The sequence below is a fragment of the Mastigoproctus giganteus genome, chromosome 9 (assembly GCF_048544385.1).
Source record: "Mastigoproctus giganteus isolate SK-2022 chromosome 9, ASM4854438v1, whole genome shotgun sequence".
NCBI classification, from domain to species: domain Eukaryota; kingdom Metazoa; phylum Arthropoda; class Arachnida; order Uropygi; family Thelyphonidae; genus Mastigoproctus; species Mastigoproctus giganteus.
This window is the reverse complement of record NC_143583.1, coordinates 71,179,005-71,200,705: the sequence shown is the minus strand read 5'-3', so window position 1 is coordinate 71,200,705 and position 21,701 is coordinate 71,179,005. Positions and strand designations below refer to the sequence as shown.

Sequence of the window (21,701 nt, the reverse complement as noted above, 5' to 3'; positions counted from 1 at the left end):
ATACTGAACAAGGATTAGCGAAAAACATCCACGCTCGCGAATTTGTCACCCCTCTCCCCCCACCCACTGAGCGCTGTTTTGACCAGGAAAGATAATTTTAGCCATGCCCATGTTTTTTTATGGCGGATAATATTCACGGCGCTTTAAAATTCACATTTTTTTAGGTTTCATTTTATATTAAATCAGCAATCGCGAATACGTGAAACCGCGAATACAGATACCACGAATAGCGGGGGTTTACTGTATATAGTAATGATGCAATTTCACTAAACAATGTCATAGTTTGAATTTTCATATTTTAAAGCTTTATGCCCTAAAATATTATTAGAAGATAAGATAAGATTATAAGATAAGTAATTATTATTAGCATTAGCATTAGCATTAGTAGAGGCATTTGATGCAAGAAAGCAAGCTTATGCAGCATCAGCCAAAAAAAAAAAAACCCACTTCCACTTCACCCCTCTGTTCGTTCAAAATACCTGTCCAGCTGAGCCTTAAACTTATTTAGGCTATCAACTTCCACGACAAGGGATGGAAGTCTGTTCCACCTACCAACCACCCGCTGGCTAAAGGCAAATTTCCGCACATCTATCCTACATCTGTCTTTCCTCAATTTGAATTTATGCCCTCTCGGGTGATTATTCTGAGCAAGAGGAAGAATCCCATCAGCATTGAGCATGCTCAAACCATTCAAGGCTTTGTACACCTCTATCAGATCACCTCGCTGGTGCCTAGTTTCCAGACACTGTAATTCGCAAAATTTAAGCCTTTCTTCGTAAGAGCACCCCTTTGTCCCATTCACTAATCTTGTTGCCCTTCTCTGTACTCGTTCCAGCAGCTCTACATCCTTCTTGAAATGAGGCCTCCAGGCCTGTATACAGTACTCTAGGTGTGGCCTGACCATTGCCTTATACAATGGAATAATCACCTCCTTATCCCTGCTGGAAAAATTCCTGTATATCATTGACAATACTCCATGAGCTACTCTTGCAGCCCGTCTGCACTGCTCAGAGAACTTCATATCTGCCTGCACAATCACCCCCAAGTCCCTTTCATTCTCTACCACTGTCAGTGTAGTACCACAGAGTTGATACGTTGCTCTGGGGTTGCTGTTTCCCATGTGTAGTACTTTACATTTGTCAATGTTAAACTTCATTTGCCACCTCTCAGCCCATCTGCTCAACCTTTCCAGATCCTGTTGCAGCAGCATAGTGTCAGTAGTGTCCTTGACAACCCTGCCAACCTTTGTATCATCTGCAAACTTGGACATTAAGCTTGATATACCATCATCAATATGGTAGAGGCATCATCAATATGGTAAATATCAAATGTTTCGGAGGATCCAATATGCAGAAACTTTCTACTCTCCTGGAACACTACTCAGATGTGTTGCACTCTTTTTTGTGATATTTCGACTACACAGCAAGTGATCAACCATCTGTCTTCCAATTTGTGCAATAGTTGAAACTCAACTGCAATAACACTGATTTTGGATAATCAGATCTATAAGCATGTTTGAAGATGCCCAACTCATGTTATGATATAATTGGACAGTCTGTTGATCATCAAACCCTCTGCAAATTAAAAGCTTTTAAATTTTTTCACGTGATTAATATTTATCCTACATGCTAAAATAATTATTATCAGCGTATCAAAGCAACACAAATCAAAAATGTACATGTGATGATAAATTACAGGTTACTATCCAAGTTATTAACACTTGACTTACAAACATTGTAGATTCACATTTCCATAACAATGTTTACAAATACAACAGATGAAATGCATTGTCATCCTAATGTTTCATTTAAGAATGACTTGAATGAGAACTAAAAATACCATTTTTCAAATAATGATTCTTGTATTAACGAAATCAAAAATCAGTTATGAGAATTACCATATTGCTACATAAATGCTTATAGTACATAAATACAAAGGTGCTTCAAATAAAACTAACTGAATCTACGAAGCAGTGGTTCTTAAACCATAGCTTACAACTCAAAATTGGAGTAAGAGCCACTGACTGTCTTAACTTTCCTTAATACTCCAGGTTATCATGCTAAAAAAGCAGTGTTGATCCTAAGTTTATAATAACCAGAGTAGTCTGGAAAAAATAAAAATAAAATGCAAATTAGAAAGTTCTGTATGCCTTGATTTTAAGTTCAATAAACTTTCTCATTTAATCTATAATCTTTTCATAAATGAAAACATGGATCACCTAGGGGAGCAAACTGGAATTTGGGTCACAATCAAAGAAAGATTAAGAACCACTGCCATAAATAATGGAAAGAAAATTTTGTATTACAACAATTTTACCTTTAATTTTATATATTCACTTGAAGTTTTTTCCATCTGTTCTACAGCATCTTCTAACTTCTCTTTCAGTTCTGCCACTTGATTTCTCAAATGGCCATTAAGTGCCTCATATTCCTATAATTAAAATTATATTTATTCTGAATAATACTATTAATCTGTGATCTTCAAAAAAATGAAGTATTAACTTTCATTAAATATTTTAAACAAAAACTGAATTATGAATTACTTTTAGATTGAATAAATATCCTTACTCATCCTAATTAAAATTAGTCTGAAAAAAGAACTGAAAAAAAAAAATTTAAAGTATAAAAAAATGATAACCTTCATTTCATCTAATAATTGATGAATTTGCTGATTCTTTTTATGTAATTTCTGTGTTTGTTCCTCCTCTTTTTGCCCTATAGTAGTTGTTCTCATTTCTTCCAGGTACTCTAAGTGCCTCTGATATTCAGCTAACTCTTCTTTTAACTGTTCAATCTACAGAAAAAAACAATGGATGCTTGAATCAAAATAAGCAGTCAGTTTTACAATAAAAATAGTTTGTGATATACTTAGAGATATTTCTTATACTGTTAAAGTCTTAAAATAAAACACAATTAAAAAGATTTCTATAAGAGAATATATAAATGGAACATTTTCAACATAAACAGTAATAAATCATATACATACCTCCAATCTTAAGCTATTCTTATCTTCATTTAGTTGTTTGTTTTCTGATATACACTAAAAAATAAAAAATGCAAAAACTGAATTATGTTTTTAAAATATTTCATATTTTATATGTACAATAAATGTAGAAACATGTACATAAAATTTTCCAGTGAAGGTAAATTAGCACATATTTAACTTTCCTTTGTGCAGTGTCATACAATTTTAAATGAATTTGTTTTGTGTGTGTCTGTGGGGAAGGGGGGGGGACTTATGAAATCCACAGAAATATTATTATTAGATTTTTATTATTTGATATAAATATATATCAAATATATATTTATTAATAAATATATAATACATTTTAAACTACAGTAGCAGAATTACAAAAAGTATTTTGCTTATATTATTTTTATTTATCAAAAATTACAACTGAAAGCAATCATACTTCCTTTTCCTCATCAGATACCAATGAATGAAAGGGTAGATAAATATAACATATAAATATTTCAGAAGCCATCAGTATTGGCTGTAGCATTGTCAACTAATTGAAAAATTCCGATTTTGGAGGCATTTCTCCATTTCCTGTAAACGCTGCTTACAAAAAATAGCAATATTCCTCATAGGCATATATATATATCACTAGCTTAGAAAAAATGTTCTTTGCATTCATAAACTTTGATGCAAATAAAACCAAGAATCTACAACTCAATTCAATCCTTATAATAACCAGATATATATATATATTTACTGCTTGCTATATTAAACTATTACAAAAGGACAACTTCACCTTTCATAGCCACCTGATCTGTAAGCTTACATGCAACTATTAAAATAAAATTCATTGAGTATGACAAAAGAGAGAGGGATAATCAGTACACTCAGAGGATAGTAAAAAAGTATGGACACATTTCATATTCTAATATTTGTGTACTATATTAAAAAAAATCATATCATATCCTTTACAAATGATAAACTAAAAATTCTAGAAAATATCTTAGCATTAGCATTAGTAGAGGCATTTGATGCAAGAAAGCAAGTTTATGCAGCATCAGCCAAAAAAAAAAAAAATAAATAAATAAAAAATAACCACTTCCACTTCAACCCCTCTGTTCGTTCGAAATACCTGTCCAGCTGAGCCTTAAACTTATTTAGGCTATCAACTTCCACAACAAGGGATGGAAGTCTGTTCCACCAACCAACCACCTGCTGGCTAAAGGCAAATTTCCTCACGTCTAACCTACATCTGTCCTTCCTCAATTTGAATTTATGCCCTCTCAGGTGATTATTCTGAGCAAGAGGAAGAATCCCATCAGCATTAAGCATGCTCAAACCATTCAAGGCTTTATATCAGATAACCTCGCTGGCCTAGTCTCCAGACACTGTAATTTGCAAAACTTAAGCCTTTCTTCGTAAGAGCACCCCTTTGTTCCATTCACTAATCTTGTTGCCCTTCTCTGTACTCGTTCCAGCATCTCTACATCCTTCTTGAAATGAGGTCTCCAGACCTGTATACAGTACTCAAGGTGTGGCCTGACCATTGCCTTATACAAGGGAATAATCACCTCCTTATCCCTGCTAGAAAAATTCCTATATATCATCGACAATACACCATGAGCTACTCTTGCAGCTCATCTGCACTGCTCAGAAAACTTCATATCTGCCTGCACAAACAGTGTAGTACCACAGAGTTGATACGTTGCTCTGGGGTTGCTGTTTCCCATAGGTAGTACTTTACATTTGTCAATGTTAAACTTCATTTGCCACCTCTCAGCCCATCTGCTCAACCATTCCAGATCCTGTTCCAGTAGCATAGTGTCAGTAGTGTCCTTGACAACCCTGTTAACCTTCATATCGTCTGCAAACTTGGACATTAAGCTTGATATACCATCATCAATATCATTTATAAATACAGAAAACAATAATGGACCCAACATTGAACCCTGAGGGACTCCACTAATAACATTAGTCCATGATGAGCAGTGTCCATTGATTACCACTCTCTGTCTTCTCCCCCTCAACCACCATCCCTTTATCCATAGCAGCAATTTGCCTCCAATGCCACACTGCTCCAATTTGTGCAGCAGTCGTCCAGGTGCAACAGTATCAAAAGCCTTTCTAAGATCCAAGTATATAATATCACAGTTATTCCCTGCATCCAGTTCTTTTGTGACTGCATCATAGTATCCAATAAAATTGGTCAGGCAAGACTTCCCCTTAACAAAACCATGCTGGGTCTGAGCTATAACTGAAGTCTTGTCTAGATGATCCTGCAGTGCTTCTTTAACCAGTGCCTCCATTAATTTTCCGGGAACAAAAGTTAAACTAACAGGTCTATAATTACTTGTGTTGCCCTTTGATCCTCCTTTGTGAATTGGGGTCACATTTGCACATCTCCAGCCCATGGGTACTTCCCCTGAGTCCAAGGAAGCACTCATAATTATGGCTAAGGGTTTGCTTGCTTACTTTGCTGCCTCCTTTAATATAACTGGATAGATCCCATCCACCCCAGGTGCCTTCCTTGTATTTATCTTCAACAATTTCTCCTCCACTTTTCTCTCAGTTATTACAAAATTCTCTAGCTTACTGCCAGAGTTGAATACACCTCTGACATTCCCCTCGCTGAATAACTCCTCATGTGTGAATGTCGATGCAAAATATTCATTTAGTTTGTTAGCTACCTGAGCAGGATCATCAACAGTTGACCCATCAATATCAAGTGGACCAATCTGATTCATCCCCTTCCTTCTAGAGTTTACATAAGTAAAGAACTCTTTGCTGTTTTTCTTTGCATCCCTTGCCAAAGATTTCTCGTAATCTGCCTTCGCCTGCCTAACCTCCTTTGTAACTTGGTTACAGATCAACTTGTATCTATCATAGGCTTCTGTGTCACGTGTTAATTTGTATGTATCCCATGCAATTTTCTTCTCTGCTATATGTCTCATTAGTTCATCTGACATCCACTTAGGCCTAAACCTTGAACAATATTTCTTAGTTGGTATGCAAAGCCTAGCAGCTTCCAAGATAAGTTCTTTGAATGCTTCCCATCTTCAGGACAGAGACAATGAGGCAACCTTATTTTCAAGTTTTAAATGCTGCTACACAAGCTATGACACTAGACATTGTCCTTGGCAGCATCTGTTAGAGAATAGCTATTTCTATTCTCTAACAATTCTCTAATGTTGATGACAAGAAAGCTCCAGGTCCTGATGGTATTTAACCAAGTGTTCTCAAAACCTGTGCTCCTAAGCTTACTCCACATTTGCATAAACTTCTTATATTTTCTTATTCCACTGGTATTTTTTCTTCTGCTTGGAAACTTCTAATATCCAGCCAGTTTATAAAAAGGATAACAAATACCCTCCCATAAAATTATTGTCCAACTGCACTTACATCAATCTGTATTAGCAGAGGCATATGATGCAAAAAAAAAAAAGCTTACAGTGCATTAGCCAAAAAAAAAAAAAAAAAAATTTCACTCATCCATTCACTCCAAACATTTGTCCAGTTCTTCCTTTAATTTATTTAAGCTATAAACTTCTAACAAAGACAGGTGGAAGTTTGTGCCAGCAATCAACCACTCACTGACTAGATGCAAATTTCTGCACAACTATTCTACAACATTCTTTCCTCAATTTGAATTTATGCCCCTCAGGTGCGTAATCTAAGCAAGAGGAAGAATTCACTCAGCACTGAGCTTGCTCAAACCATTCAAGGCATTATACACCTCAGTCAGATCACCTTGCTGGTGCCTAGTCTCCAGATGCTGAAATTTGTAGAACTTAAGCCTTTCTTAGTAAGAGCAACACTTTTTTCCCCTCACCAATCTCGTTGCCCTTCTCTGGACTCATTCCAGCAGCTCTACATCCTTCTTAAAATGAGGCATCTACACCTGTATGCAGTACTCAAGCCTGACCATTGCCTTACACAAAGGGATAATCACCTCCTTATCCCTACTAGCAAAATTCCTCTATATCATTGACACAATCCCACAACCTGCTCTAGCCGCCTGTCTGCACTGCTCAGAAAACTGCATATCTGATTACACAATTACCCTTGGGCCTTTTTCATTATCCACTACCTTCAGTGTAGTATCACACAGTTGGTATGTTACTCTGGGGTTACTGCTACCCATGTATTACTTTGCATCTGTCAATGTTAAACTTCAGTTGCCACCTTTTAGCCCATCTTCCCAACTTTTCTAGATCCTGTTGCAGAAGCATACTGTCATTAACAACCCTGCTAACCTTCATATCATCTGCACTTGGACATTAAGCCTGATATACCTTTATCAATATCATTAATAAATGTAGAAAACAATGAGCCCAACACCAATACCCTGTGTGACTCCACTAATAACATTAGTCCTCAAAGAGCAGTGTCTGCTGTTTACCACTCTGTCTTCTCAAACTCAACCATCCCTTTATCCATAGCAGCAACTTGTCCTTAATGACATACTGCTCCAATTTGTACAGCACAAAAGCTTTCCTGAAATCCAAGTTGTCATCATCATCAGCCATTTTCAATCCACTACAGGATAAAGGCCACTCCAGCAACTTTCCAGTTCCTTCTGTTTTGTGCAATGGCCATCCATTTACTACCCACAAACTCACGAATTTCATCTGTCCATCTCCGTTGTTGTCTTCCAGGTTTTCTCTTAGCTCCTCTTGGGTACCATTCTGTTACTTTGTTATTTTCTTAGTCATCTGTCATCATGTCTTTGAGCTATGTGTCCTGCCCAAGACCATTTCAGTTCTTTAGTTTTGATAAGAATGTCCTTTACTTGAGTTTGCTGCCTAATCCATGTATTTCTCTTCTTATCTAACAGTCTGATTCCCAATATAATTCGTTCCATTCTTCGCTGTGTAGTTCTCGGGTTCTCTTCCATTCTTTTGGTGAGTTCACAAGTTTCACTTCCATAAGTCATGGTGGGGAGTATACATTGGTTCATTATTTTATGTTTCAGACAAATTGGGATATTGCTCCTCGGTATGTGACTATATTTCTTGAATGATATCCATCCAAAATTTATTCATCTCTTGACTTCCACCCATTTATCATTATTACAGCTAATGACTTGTCCCACATAAGTATCTGGAACAAGTCGTTAGTATTTTCAAATTTTCATTAGCCTTCTCCACCTTTTCAACTACTGCTCCTTCAATCATTATATCCCTTTCTGTGGCATACTTGTTCATCATTACTTTTGTTTTAGCCATATTCATCTTTAGTCTAAAATCCTTACTAACTCTGCATAACTGATTAAGATTTTCCTCTAATTCTTTGGGATCGCGGCTTATGACCACAATGTCATCTGCAAATCGTAAATGGTTTAGGTACTCTCCATTCACATTGACTCCTTTCTGCGACTAGTCTAATCTTCTGAAAGCTTCCTCCAGGGCAGCAGTAAACAACTTCGAAGATATTGTGTCTCCTTGTCAAACTCCTTTCTCAATTTCAAATTTATTACTGTCTTTGTCTAGTCTAATAAAGGAGGTAGCGTTCTCATATATTTTCTTCAAAATCATAATATATGGGGTACATATGCCTTGTCTTTCCAGTGCCCAAAACATTGCTGTTTGTTATTTGGTTTTTAGGAGCATTAGCAACTAAGGCCATATTGCTCCAGGATATGCGGCGGTCATTCCCTGACCTTTCCACATCCTCCGTATTTGGTGGTGATGGGCTCGAACCCCGGTCTAATCAAGAAGCGTGTGCTAACCAAAACATTTCCTTATGCTGTATGGAGTCAAATGCCTTTTCATAATCCACAAATGGCAGGCATAACAGTGTTTTATATTCATTTGCCTTCTCCATTAGCTGTGACATTACATGAAGGTGATCAATAGTTGAGAATCCTGTCCTAAAGCCAGCTTGCTCTTTTGGTTGATTCTCATCAAGTACTCTTTCTAATCTGTTAGTAATGACTCTTGTGAACAACTTGTAGATGTGAGATAACAAGCTAATTGGTCTATAATTCCAATTTCTGATTTATCTCCTTTCTTATGCAGCAAAGCTATGATTGCGTTATTCCACTCCTTAGGCACCACGCCTTTTCTAATGTATTTTGTGAAGAGTTTTGCCAGTTTTTGTGTCATGTCTCTTCCTCCCAATTTTAACAACTCTACAGTAACTTCATCTTCCCCCGAAGCTTTCTGATTCTTCATTTTCTTCAACGTATGTTCTACCTCATCAGGTATGTTGTACGTGTTACTAATTTGCGATCCATCTTCCCCACTGCGTGCATCATTCCCTCGCTCCTTGTATAACTCTTTATAGTAATCATCTGCTATTTGAATTATGCCTTCTCTGCTATTCATAAGTACACCATTGCTATTCTTCAGTTTCAGTATCATTTGTCTTTCTGTATTACTGCTCATGATTACTGATTTCAATCCTTTGTTTTCCCTTAATGCTTGTTCTACTTTTCTTGTGTTAAATTTTCTTGTCCTCTCTGAGTCTCTTTCTAATGGCTTTACATAACTCAGTATACTCAATTTTCTCCCTGTCAGTGCTTTTCTTGCTCTTCATTTGTCATCTTCGGTTCATCATGACAAGTGTTTCTTGACTGATTTTTTCTTATTTGGATTTCTTTTTACCTATAGGTTTACTGGGCTTTATCACTTTCAGAAAGTTGTAATATTCCTTGTTGATATATTGGTCCTGAACAATCTGCAGAAGCTCAAACTTGTTCTTAAGTTCCAGTACATACTGCTTTTTCTCCTCTTCTGTCATCTCAAAGACCTTTGTATTATTTACTCGAGTCAGTTTTTTCCTTTCTTTTCTTACATCTATATCAAGTGTGCATCTCACCATTCTGTGATCACTTCGAACATTTTCAGGACAGTAACATCATGCACGATATATCTTCTGTTAGTGAGGATGAAGTCGATTTCATTAGTTGTTAATCCACTTGGGCTCTTCCATGTCCACTTTCTGTTCACCCTTTTCTTGAAAAAAGTGTTCACTACTGACAGTCCTCTAGATTCTGAAAATTCCACAAGTCTTTCACCTCTTTCATTTCTTTCACCAATTCCAAAATTTCCTATAGTTCCCCTTTCTGTGCTGTTTTGTCTCTTTCCAACCTTAGCATTGAAGATAGCACAGAAGATATATCGTGCTTTCCAACCATAGCACAGAAGATATATCGTGCATGATGTTACTGTCCTGAAAATGTTGGAAGTGATCACAGAATGGTGAGATGCACACTTGATATAGATGTAAGAAAAGAAAAACACTCTCTCCTGCATCCATGGATACTCTCATAATTATGACTAAGAGTTTGCTTACCTCCTTTGCTGCCTCCAATACAACCGGATAGATCTCATCCATCCCAGTTACCTTTTTTATGTTTAGTTTCAACAATTTCTGCTCCACTTTGCTCTCAGTTATTACAAAATCATTTAGCTCCCTGCCAGAGTTTGATAAACTTCTGTTTATCAAACTCCCTGACAGAATTTACATATGTAAAGAAGTCTCTGCTGGGTTTTTTTTACATCCTTTAACAAAGATTTCTCATAATCTGCCTTCGTTTGTTAACCTTCTTTGTGACTTGATTACAGACTAGCTTATATCTATCATTGGCTTCTGTGACACCTGATAATTAATATGCATCTCATGCATTTTTTTTCTCTGCCATGAGTCTCATAAGTTCATCTGACAACCATTTAGGCCTAAACCTTGAATAGTATTTCTTAGTTGGTAGGAAAACTAGTAGCTTCCTAAATTAACTCTTCAATGCTTCCCATTTAGAATTTTCTGTTGGCAACATCATCAGCTGTCCCCACTGTATATAATTTAAAAAGTGTGTGAGATCAGTGTAGTCCCCTTTACTAAAACAAAAACCCTTCCCTTTACCCCAATGGTAGTTATACTCCCATGGGCTCACATCTAGTGAGTATGGGCTTGGCACACCCAGGATCCTGAGCTGGATATCATCATTCTTTGCTTTCTTGGTGATTTCCTTCTACTCTTCTCTCTCTCTCTCTCAGGGTAACTGGGAAAATTTTTTTTTTGGCTGGTGCAGCATAAACCTCAGGCTTCTTTGCACTATATGGGTAGTAATAATATTAATAATAATAATAATATCTTTAAGTAAATCCCACATCTGTACACTGTGATCACTGCCACCTAGTGGTTCCTTTATTCACAAATTCTTAATGCAATAATAATTACTGCCGATAATCAGATCTAGAATATTACACCCTCTGGTTGCCTTTTGAACATGCTGCTGTAGAAAACAATCATCCAATAAATCCAAAAAAGCATTGCTAGTGTGCAAGTGACCAACTCACAATCCAGTCAATATCTGGGAAGTTAAAATCCCCCATTATAAAACATTCTGATTTACTGGCCTACTCTATTTCTCTGTATAGTTGTTCACTGCACTCATCAGAGTCATTAGGCCTATAACACATTGCTACCCTAATTTTTGCTTTCTCAATGCTTACATCACACTAAACTGACTCAACATTGCACTATCCACCAGAGTTAACTGGATGCATTATTCCGTCTATCCTTTCTGTACATATTGTACTCCCCAAATTCCAATTATGCATTCCTTATATCTGTGTGATACCACATCTCTGATACCCCAACAATATCTGCCTTTGATGTCTTAACCAGCATTTCAAATTCATCAAATTTATTTACATTGGTGTACATGCACCTATTCTTATTCTTATTTGCTCTAACACAGCCCATGTATTTACTTGTTCCATGATGACTCCCAGCAGTTCTTGAAATCGCCAGAACCTTGCATTCCAAGCTGCTGTTCATTCCAATAGAAGCAGTGCAAGAATCACTTTCTCCTCTGCCTGTAGCTACTGTTAATCTATTAGTCTGTTAATCCCACCCCCAAAGCTATCAGTTTTCCAACCCACCTAACACTCTCTTGATAACATCAGCAAAAATTCTTGCGCCTTTTTATTTAAGTGTATCCCATCCCTGTAGAAGCGGTCTCTCCTGTTAACAAGCACAGACCACATTGGAAAAATTCTACTCCATGAGCTTTGCACAATCTCTCCAGGGCCAAATTGACTGACAAGGCTCTCATCATATACTCCCCCACCCCCATTGTGTCTGGGCAGAATTGCAGACACTTTCAAGCTTAACCCTAAATCACGATTTTTTTCAATACTGACCTGTACTAGTTAAGCAAGTCCACAGATCTTCTACTCTTAATGTCATTAGTGCCAATGTGTACAACAATATCACTATTTGTGCTTTTAAAATATGATATCTGCTCTACAAGATCATCAACCTTTGCCTCTGGCAGATATAAAAAAAAGTAAAGTAAAGTGCAGCCATTATCAATCCACTGCAGGATGGAAGCCTTCTCAACAATTCATGTTGAGGGAAATGGACCATAATCTGCCACGCTGGTCCAGTGCAGGTTGACAGATCGACCATATTCAGAAATCAGGAGCTTGAACCCCCGGTCTACTCAAAGAGCGTGTGCTACTGCACTCCTGCTACTGCCAACTCGGCTACAGAGGCCGTCTCTGGCAGATATACCCTGGTCCTATACCACCAATCCTTTTTGCACAATATATTTCTCATTTCCCAGACAATAGAGTCACTAACTATAACTAGCTTCTGTGGGACCAGTGCATTCTGCCTTGAAGATTGCCATTGTGTTGCCTGATGCCCAAGAGAGAGCAAGAAAGAGAGAAAGCCTTAAATACCTCAATCAGATCGTCTCACAGGTGCCTGGTCTAAAGATGCTGAAATTTGAAGAACTGAAGACTTTCTTGGTAAAAGAAGCCCTTTGTATCACTCAATCTCGATGCCCTTCTCTGTCTCATTCCAACAGCTCCACATCCATCCTAAATTGAGGCCTCCAGACCTATGTGCAGTACTTAAGGTGGCCTGACCATTGCCTAATACAAAAGGATAATCACCTCCTCATCCCTTCCAGCAAAATTCCAGTATATCATTGACAAGACCCCCATGAGCTGCTCTGGCAGCCTGTCAGCACTGCTCTGAAAACTTCATATCTGACTGCACAATTACCACAGGTCTTTTTCATTCTCTACTAATCTGAGTGTATTACCGCACAGTTCCTATGTTATTCTGGGGTTACTGCTACTCATATGCAGTGTTTTGCATTTGTCAATGTTAAACTTCAGTTGCCACCTCTCAGCCCATCTGCCCAACTTTTCTAGATCCTGTTTCAGTAGCATACTGTCATTAACAACCCTGCTAACCTTCAAATAGTCTGCAAACTTAAGGACTGATATACCTTCATCACTATCATTCAAAAATACAGAAAACAACAACAGACCCAACACCAAACCCTTGGAGACTCCAATAATCAGTCCACAAAGAACTCCAATAATCAGTCCACAACAGTGTCCATTGATTACTACTCCCTGTCTTCTCCCACTGAACCATCCCTTTATCCACAGCAGCAACTTGCCCGTAATGCCATACCACTCCAACTTGTACAGCAGTCTTCTGTGTGCAACAGTATCAAAAGCTTTCCTAAAACCCAAGTATATGATATCAAAATTATTTTTTGAATCCAGTTCCTTTGTGACCACATCATAGTATCCAATCAAATTGGTCAGACAAGATTTCCCCTTAACAAACTCATGCTATGTCTGAAGTAAAAAAGCAGCCTTGCCCAGATGAACCTGCATTACTCCTTTTATCAGTGACTCTTATTTTTCCTGGAACAGATGTTAAGCTAACTCTCTAATTACTTATGTCTTCTTTTGATTCCTCTTATGAATTGGGGAAATATTTGCACATCTCTAGGCTGCAGGAACCTCCCATGAACCCAAGGATCTCTCATAATTATAGTTAAGTGTTTGCTTACTTCCTTCGCTGCCTGCCTTAATATAATGTATAGATCCCACCCACCCCAGGTGCCTTTCCTAAATTAAACTTCAACAATTTCTCTTCCACTTTCCTCTCAGTTATTACAAAATTATTTAGCTCCCTGCTAAAGTTTGATAAACATCTGGCCTCCACTTCTCTAAAGAATTCCTCATGTGTGAATATAGATGCAAAATACTCATTCAGTAGGTCAATAACCTGAGCAGGATCATCAACAGTCGAACCATCAATACCAAGTGAACCAATTGGAGTCATCCTGTTCCTTCTAGTGTTTACATAAGTAAAGAAGTCGTTGCTGTTTTTCTTTGCATCCTTTGCCAAAGATATTCACTTTTGTGACTTCATTACAGACTCGTTTTTTTTTCTACCACAGGCAAAAATCAAAGGTGAAATGGAATGTGAGAGAAGAAAAAACTCTACTGTTTTCACTTAGGACTGAACTGAAGACCTTGCAAGTGTGAAGCACATGTGATAATAACCACTGTGAAAAGATCCAAGGCTAGTTCAATTGCAAGCAGCTCAGCAGTATATATGCTACTTTCTCAGAAGCTGAATAGATGTTATTTTATGAGAAGGACAGCAACTGAGTCCACATATGATTCTAACTTATTTGTGTTATTCTAACTTACTTGTGTAAACTGGCAGAAAATCAGAATAGTTTGTTTCAAGTGCTACAAAGAGTTGCCGATAGAAAGCTGGTGGTATGACAGCCTTTTTCCGAGATCTTGCAGATTCTAACTTACTTGCCATCTGTGTAAACTGGCAGAAAATCAGAATAGTTTGTTTGAAGTGCTACAAAGAGTTGCCAATAGAAAGCTGGTGGTATGACAGCCTTTTTCCGAGATCTTGCAGAACTCAGAAGATGAGCAAAGCCAGGATGAAAATTGCCTCGGTGACTGGTTAATGTAGTAGTAGTAGTGACATGTGATGCAAGAAAGCAAGTGTATGAGCTTATGCAGCATCAGCCAAAAAAAAAAAAAAAAAATCACACCATTCCCTCCAAATGCCTGTCCAGTTCCTCTTAAAATTTATTTAACCTATCAACTTCCACAATGATAGATGGAAGTTTGTTCCAGCAATTAACCACCTGCTGGCTAAAGACACATTTCCGCACATCTATTCTACACCTGTCCTTTCTTAATTTGAATTTATGCCCCTTAGGTTCGTAATCTGAACAAGTGGAAGGATCAGAATTCAGAGTGCTCAACCCATTCAAGGCCTTATACACCTCAATCAGATCACTGTGCAGGTGTCTAGTTTCCAGCCACTGCAATTTGCAAAACTTAAGCCTCTCTTGGTAAGAAGATCCCTTTATTCCCCTCACCAATCTTGTTGCCCTTCTCTGTACATGCTCAAGCAAATCTACATCCTTCCTAAAATGAAGCCTCCAGACCGGTACACAGTAATCAAGTCATGGCCTGACCATTGCCTTATACAGAGGGACAATCACCTCTTTCTCCCTGCTAGCAAAATTCCTATATATCATTGACAAAACCCCATGACCTGCCCTGGCAGCCTCTGCATTGCTCAGAAAACTTTATATCTGACTGCACAATTACTCCCAGGTCTTTTTCATTTTCTATCACCTTAAGTGTAGTGCCACACAGTTGGTACGTTTCTCTGGGGTTACTTCTACCCATATGCAGTACTTTGCATTTGTCAAGGCTAAACTTCAGCTGCCACTTTTTAGCCCATCTGCCCAAATTATCTAGATCCTGTTGCAGTAGCACACTGCCATTACTGTCATTAACAACCCTGCCAACTTTTGTATCATCTGCAAACTTCGACACTAAGCCTGATGTACCTTCATCAATATCATTGATAAATATACAAAACAACAGAGGACCCAACAGCGAACCCTGTGGGACTCCACTAATAACCTTAGTCCACAAAGAGCAGCATCCATTAATTACCACCCTCTGTCTTCTTCCACTCAACCATTCTTTTATCTATTGTAGCAACTTACCCTTGATACCATTCTGCTCCAATTTAATGTTAACTAGCATCATGTTTAGTTCACTTAACAGTCCTTAGTTTCAAATACCAAAAGGTCAGTTGGCAAACCAATGGGTGTTGTAAATTTTCCCATCATGCTGGCTTATAGACTGATACCCATGTTGGGTGATCAGGCAGAAACTGTAACTTAAGAGTGTACTGCAAGGGCAACTGTTTATATCGAAGACAAAGAGATGGCTCGTTTGGTTCAACATAGCAGCCACTGCCACTGAAGTATTCCTTATATCTCGAAGACAGGAAATATAGGGAATACTTCAGTGGCAGTGTGGTGGACTGGATTAACCATCAAAAGTGCACTATCTCTAGCAGAAGCATAAACCTGGGAACCATATTGAGTTTAGAATGGACAAAAGCCCAGTAGAGGCACTTGTAGACCCGACGCACTTGCTCATGAAAGAAAGAGTGCTGCCTTTAACTCTTTCTGTGTAAAAAGCTTGTTATATGGTTCAAACCCTGTCAAAGAGAAGTTTAATGAACGTTTAATGAATGTTGATTCCAGGTGGAAAATATATGGAACAAATTGTTAGAAGAAACCCTATAAAGAGGTAAATGGCAACTGCCTCTACAGTGGCTGTAAAAGGGATAACTTGGAAAGGAATATGGTTGCCCACTAGGATGGCAACTCCACCATGAGAAGGTCCATCGTCAATTCTGTCTTTGCATATTATGCCAACATTACATAAGGCAGGGTCTTCATGTCTCCTGAAAATAAAAGCACTGGAATGTGTCTATAGAAGAGAGTCTTGATGTCATAAACATTCCAACAGAATCTACAGCAATTCCATTGCATGAATTTGGCCATTGTTTGGGTTTTGTGGATCCATCAGATGGTTTCTGAAGTGCTGAGAGCTTAGTTTTTTCAGTCTTGAATTTATCTTTTTGGGGAAGTATGAATGCTGTCCTGTGTTCATTTCTTCATTGACAAGGGGTTCCAAGACTAAATCATCTAGTACCTGTACCTCCTGTACCTCGATATCCATGTTTTTCTATACTACAGGGTTACTTCACGTTTTTTAGCCTTTTCTCTAATAGTTTCTTTTGTTAGAGAAAAGGATAAAAAAGGATGGTGGAGCATAAGGAGGCACAGATATAAGAGTGCAGCTGATCAGTCCTTCTGTGCAGATTTTGCAAGTTTAGTAAGTAGCATGCGATGGGAGTAAATGGCTCTAATAGTGGTATGGTAATTTCTGTTTGTGTCCCGATGGGATGGTACACTTCCCAGAAACCTGTTGGGCATGAGGACCTGCCACTATTTACTAGTTGGATGCAGTTTCTGGCCTCTTGATAGAAAATGTTCAGCTCTGTTTTCAGTTTTTGAATTTCTTTCTCTTCCTTCCACTGCTAGCATGTTCAAGAACATGCAGGCAATTTGTACAAATCGGCTTAGAAGTTGGAGATGCCTTGCTCTCGTGGGCTTTGGCACCACATCAAACATAGATAGAATTGCTTGGCTTATGCCAAGAAATTCCTCCAGGAATAAACATGGACTTACTCACATTAGTAATTAATTGAAATTCTGTCAAAAAGAATAAAGTAGGGTTTGGCGCAGATGTAGGCAGAAATTAACATCGCTAAGACTACATATATATAAATATATATATATATATATACAGTAATACCCCGAAGTTACGCGATAGGTGGGTCCGACGAAAATCGCGTAAGTCGAATTCGCGTAAGTCGGGGTACAACTTTGCATATAAATACATATAAATTTTGCTTAATTGAGACCAAGGACTAACAAAAACACTTAGAAGAAAAATATTAATAAAATTGCAGTTCTTTATACATATTAATACAAAATATGTATTAAAAAAACAAATGACTTACGTAAAAAAGTTATTTCGATGTCGATGGCTTCATAAAATCTAACAAATTCGTCTGACGACACAGCGCGTTCTTTTTTTCACGCAGAATTTCTTCGTAGCAAGCTAATAATTTTTTTATTCCTTGCTTTGTAGCTATAACGCGTTCTTCGTTGGAGTCTATGTTTTCTAAAATTTTTAAGCCCTTTACAATTGAGCCCTTTTCAATTTTCAACCTGTCAAGTTTGCAATTGTCATGTGCTTTTCGCCGTTGCTTCATTTAGGCCTGTAGCACGTGCAATATCACATGGTCTTTCATTTCGCTCAAAGCGTTTCACAATTTCATATTTTTTCTCTATCGACAGAGGCGGACTGGCCATAAGCCTTACCGGGGAAACCCCGGTGGGCCGGTGTGATTTTGGCCATAAACCATAGTATGAGGCCACTATAAATTTTCCCGGGTAAGAATTTTTGACCAGTCCGCCTCTGTTTATCGATAATTGCTTTTCTTTTTCTCTCTGAATCTGCAGTGTCTTCACCAGGACGCTTCCTTTTCACACCTTTTAATTAAGTATTTTACTCATTTTTAGGGAATAAAGCACAATTACAAAACGAGGAGGCACGCTTGATACGCATAAACAAAGCTGCGCGCATGTAGCAACTGAATAAACAACACCATAAAGGCAGAGATACACTATTAACACCTCACATTTCTAGGGGTTACTACCATAAAACAATAAAAATCCAGTTGCGTTTCTGCTAGTGAAATCTGTTATAAACTGGTAGTAAACTCGATCTAATTGCATTTGCGATTATACCGATAGCTGGAATTGTGTTGGTTTTTACGTTATTATGGTGAAATGTGTTTCCCCTTCACTGATATAAAAAAACATAAAAGCAGCAAAGTTGAATTTTGTTCATCTTTCGCTCTCATTCTCCGCCGTCGCACCGTATATCGATAACATATGAAAAACGACCTTGAAGATAGTGGGCGGCAGCGTTGCCAAACGAAAAAATCAAGCACCGCGTAACTCCGAGTTCGCGTAAGTCGGGGTAGCGTAAGTCGGGGTATTACTGTATATGAAATTAAGAAAATATACAATAACTGATTATCCATTTTATGATTATAGATTCTTTTCACTAAATGTGGAGCTGAACTTTGCAGAATTCTTCAACAGATCCAGGTCCCATACCAGATAATTCTGTTAAGCTTGAGTACACTGTTGTGTACACATCTTAACTGAATTATCTGGTATGGAACCTAGCTTTAACTTCACTAGCACTTTCAAATTCACTATACAGTGTCCCCGACATACGCAAGGGATACATTCCAGGACTTCTTACGTAAGTCGAGTTTTATATAACTCGGGAATGACCAATAAAATATTGCTAATTACGAAAGCTGCACAATATCCTCAGAAGAATGAAGAAAAATTGTTATATACCATAACAATTAAAAACTTTTCTGGGGACGGCAGTGAAGTAGTGAAGTCTGGGGTGGCACCAATAATGGTCGAAATGAAATTTTTTTTTAAAGAACTTCACAGGGTTAAGTTACAAGATATGCTGTCACATCTTACGACTTGCAAATGAAGCACACACTACACGATAATAGTTTGACGCGAAGTCACTGAAAATGGTTGGACAATGAATTTCAACTTCACCACAATAACCAAATATATAAAAAATATTATAAACAAAATGCAAACAAAAACCCCTACTTCGCTCTTAAACAAAACTGAACTGACTCTACAATCTAGAAAGAAAGGAAGGAAGGAAAGGATGTAGAGACTAAGGGCTAGAGTGTAATTCCCCTAATAAATAGTCGATGGGACACAGTCCATGTGGCTTGAACATTGTGGGGGGTTTCTCTGAAGTGCTTCGACGTAGTTCACCTGTCTCAAACACATTGTTGAATATTTCTTCAGAATTTTTAAAGCAGAAAGTTATTTACCTAGATTCTAGTTACGCTGAAGGTTATTATCCAACATAGTTTGTATGAGAAAAAAAAATAAAAACTTATACTTAAGTGTTCCTTCATTTGACTTCACTCTTAAAAATTATACAGAAAATACCTTTATGATTTTACCAAAAAAAAATTTACTTATGTCTGTAAAAATTTACTTAAGTTACGTAACTCGGGACTAACTGTACTTACATAGGAAACAATAAATTTTGGAATTATCAAAGTTCTGAGATTTGGCTAGAATTGGTATATCTTCACTGTGGACAAAAAGGTGATGGCAGATTTGTATAGTACACTTTGTTCTTCATGCAGTATCCTGTAATTGCTATATTGCACATGCAAAAACAGAAATCCATTGAGTGGTCTCTGGGTTCACACCACATCACAAATACACCAAATGCAACAAATTTTTCATATTTTCAATTTGTCTTGCACATGAGATCTAATACCAAAATAAGCATAATGTGTTTTCTTATAAAAGACAGCGAGTCTGTTTATGAGGCGTAAAATTTCCACAAGCATAGCAAAAGGAATCAGTATTGTTGATACACCAAAGATGAGACATTATCTGGGAAAAAAATAATGACATAATAATAATAATGACATATTAATGGCACATTTAACAATTAAAACTACAATACTTCTTTCACTATTCAAAAATACTATTCATGATATATTCTATATGTCAACTGGATGCACTAGAGCAAATGTAATGTCATATTTTGAACACTGATATATTGGAAAAGTGAGTTATTTTTTGTAATCCCATCAGATAAGGAATAAAACTATGCTTATAGTTCCTGTAAGGCATAAATCCTGTAGGCCAAAAAAATTAACCTACAATTAATCGAACATAAACCATTGAAAAAACAGTTGCATAAATGGCGAAAAAGAAGCTGTATTTTCAAATGTTGCATTATTACATCCATGATGAGAATCAGATATGCCAAAGAGCCTCTCCTCTGCCATAAATGATGCAGTCAATACCACAAGCAGAGCTTCTTTCAGTTGTCTCCCACTGTACAAAATTACATATCTGCTGTTTGTTTGTTGTTTGTTATCTGGTTTTTAGGAGCATTAGCAACTAAGGCCACATTGCTCCGGGATATGTCGTGGTCATTCCCTGACCTTTCCGCATCCTCCGTATTTGGTAGTGACGGGCTCGAACCCCAATCTAATCAAGAAGCATGTGCTACGCACCGCTGCTCCTTCCCACCTGGCTACATATCTGCTAACACTGTATTCAATGCCAATGAGACCATAAACTACGCAAGGCAATTTCTCCACTCTCCAGAGCAGGTGTACCTTCCCATAAATTGTACCTCAAAATTAGTACCTCCTATCATGTTTCATAGGAATTGGTAGCCCACCAACAATTGGCTGACAAGAAACTCATGTCACTAAAGCTACCATGATATATTCAGGTTATATTCATTTCACACAATTTCAATCATCCCCTCCCATCAGCCATTTCAATTTAAGTGGCTCCAGTTCCCTTTTTGCCTACATTTCAGCATCAGTCCAAATGTAAGCAAAAACAAGGGCAAACAGGGACAAACATTCAAAAACTGTTGGCCTTAACCTATAAAGCCATGTTTTTTGCATGACCCCTCTAATGACAAAAACATTTCCATCTTGGTCCTGTGGTGCCTCCGTAGCCAGGTGGGAAGGAGCAGCAGTGCGTAGCACACGCTTCTTGGTTAGACCGGGGTTCGAGACCGTAACCACCAAATACGGAGGATGCAGAAAGGTCAGGGAATGACCACGGCATATTCCCGGAGCAATATGGCCTTAGTTGCTAATGCTCCTAAAAACCAAATAACAACAACATCTTGGTCCCCAAAACATACAATATTTGCTACACAGAAGCCCTCCATTAATAAAATACTGATAACACTATAATAAAATAGAACTAAGTAAATACTTTGATTGCAGATTTAAGTTTTAAAATACATTTAAATGCCTAACTGTAAACTTTTTCAAGTTTATCAGTATCTTGGCTTTACCTGTATGATTCAGCACTATGTCACACAGGTAAGATAATTACTACTTCCACAAACTTGTGATTAAAGCATTAATCACAAGTTTGTGGTTAAAGCATTATTAAAGAT

At 37.6% G+C, this 21,701-nt stretch overlaps 1 protein-coding gene across 1 annotated transcript in view; it reads right to left on the bottom strand.

The window, feature by feature from the left end:
* The window catches only part of LOC150080436 (centrosomal protein of 290 kDa-like), a 208,716-nt gene that overhangs the window by 165,921 nt on the left and 21,094 nt on the right, over window positions 1-21,701 (bottom strand). The window contains exons 5-7 of the mRNA XM_090380691.1: window positions 2,986-3,039; window positions 2,638-2,793; window positions 2,317-2,430 (exon numbers count right to left, since the gene is read on the bottom strand). Coding sequence (XP_090236817.1) covers window positions 2,317-2,430; window positions 2,638-2,793; window positions 2,986-3,039 — 324 coding nt within the window. The remainder of the gene's footprint in view (window positions 1-2,316; window positions 2,431-2,637; window positions 2,794-2,985; window positions 3,040-21,701) is intronic.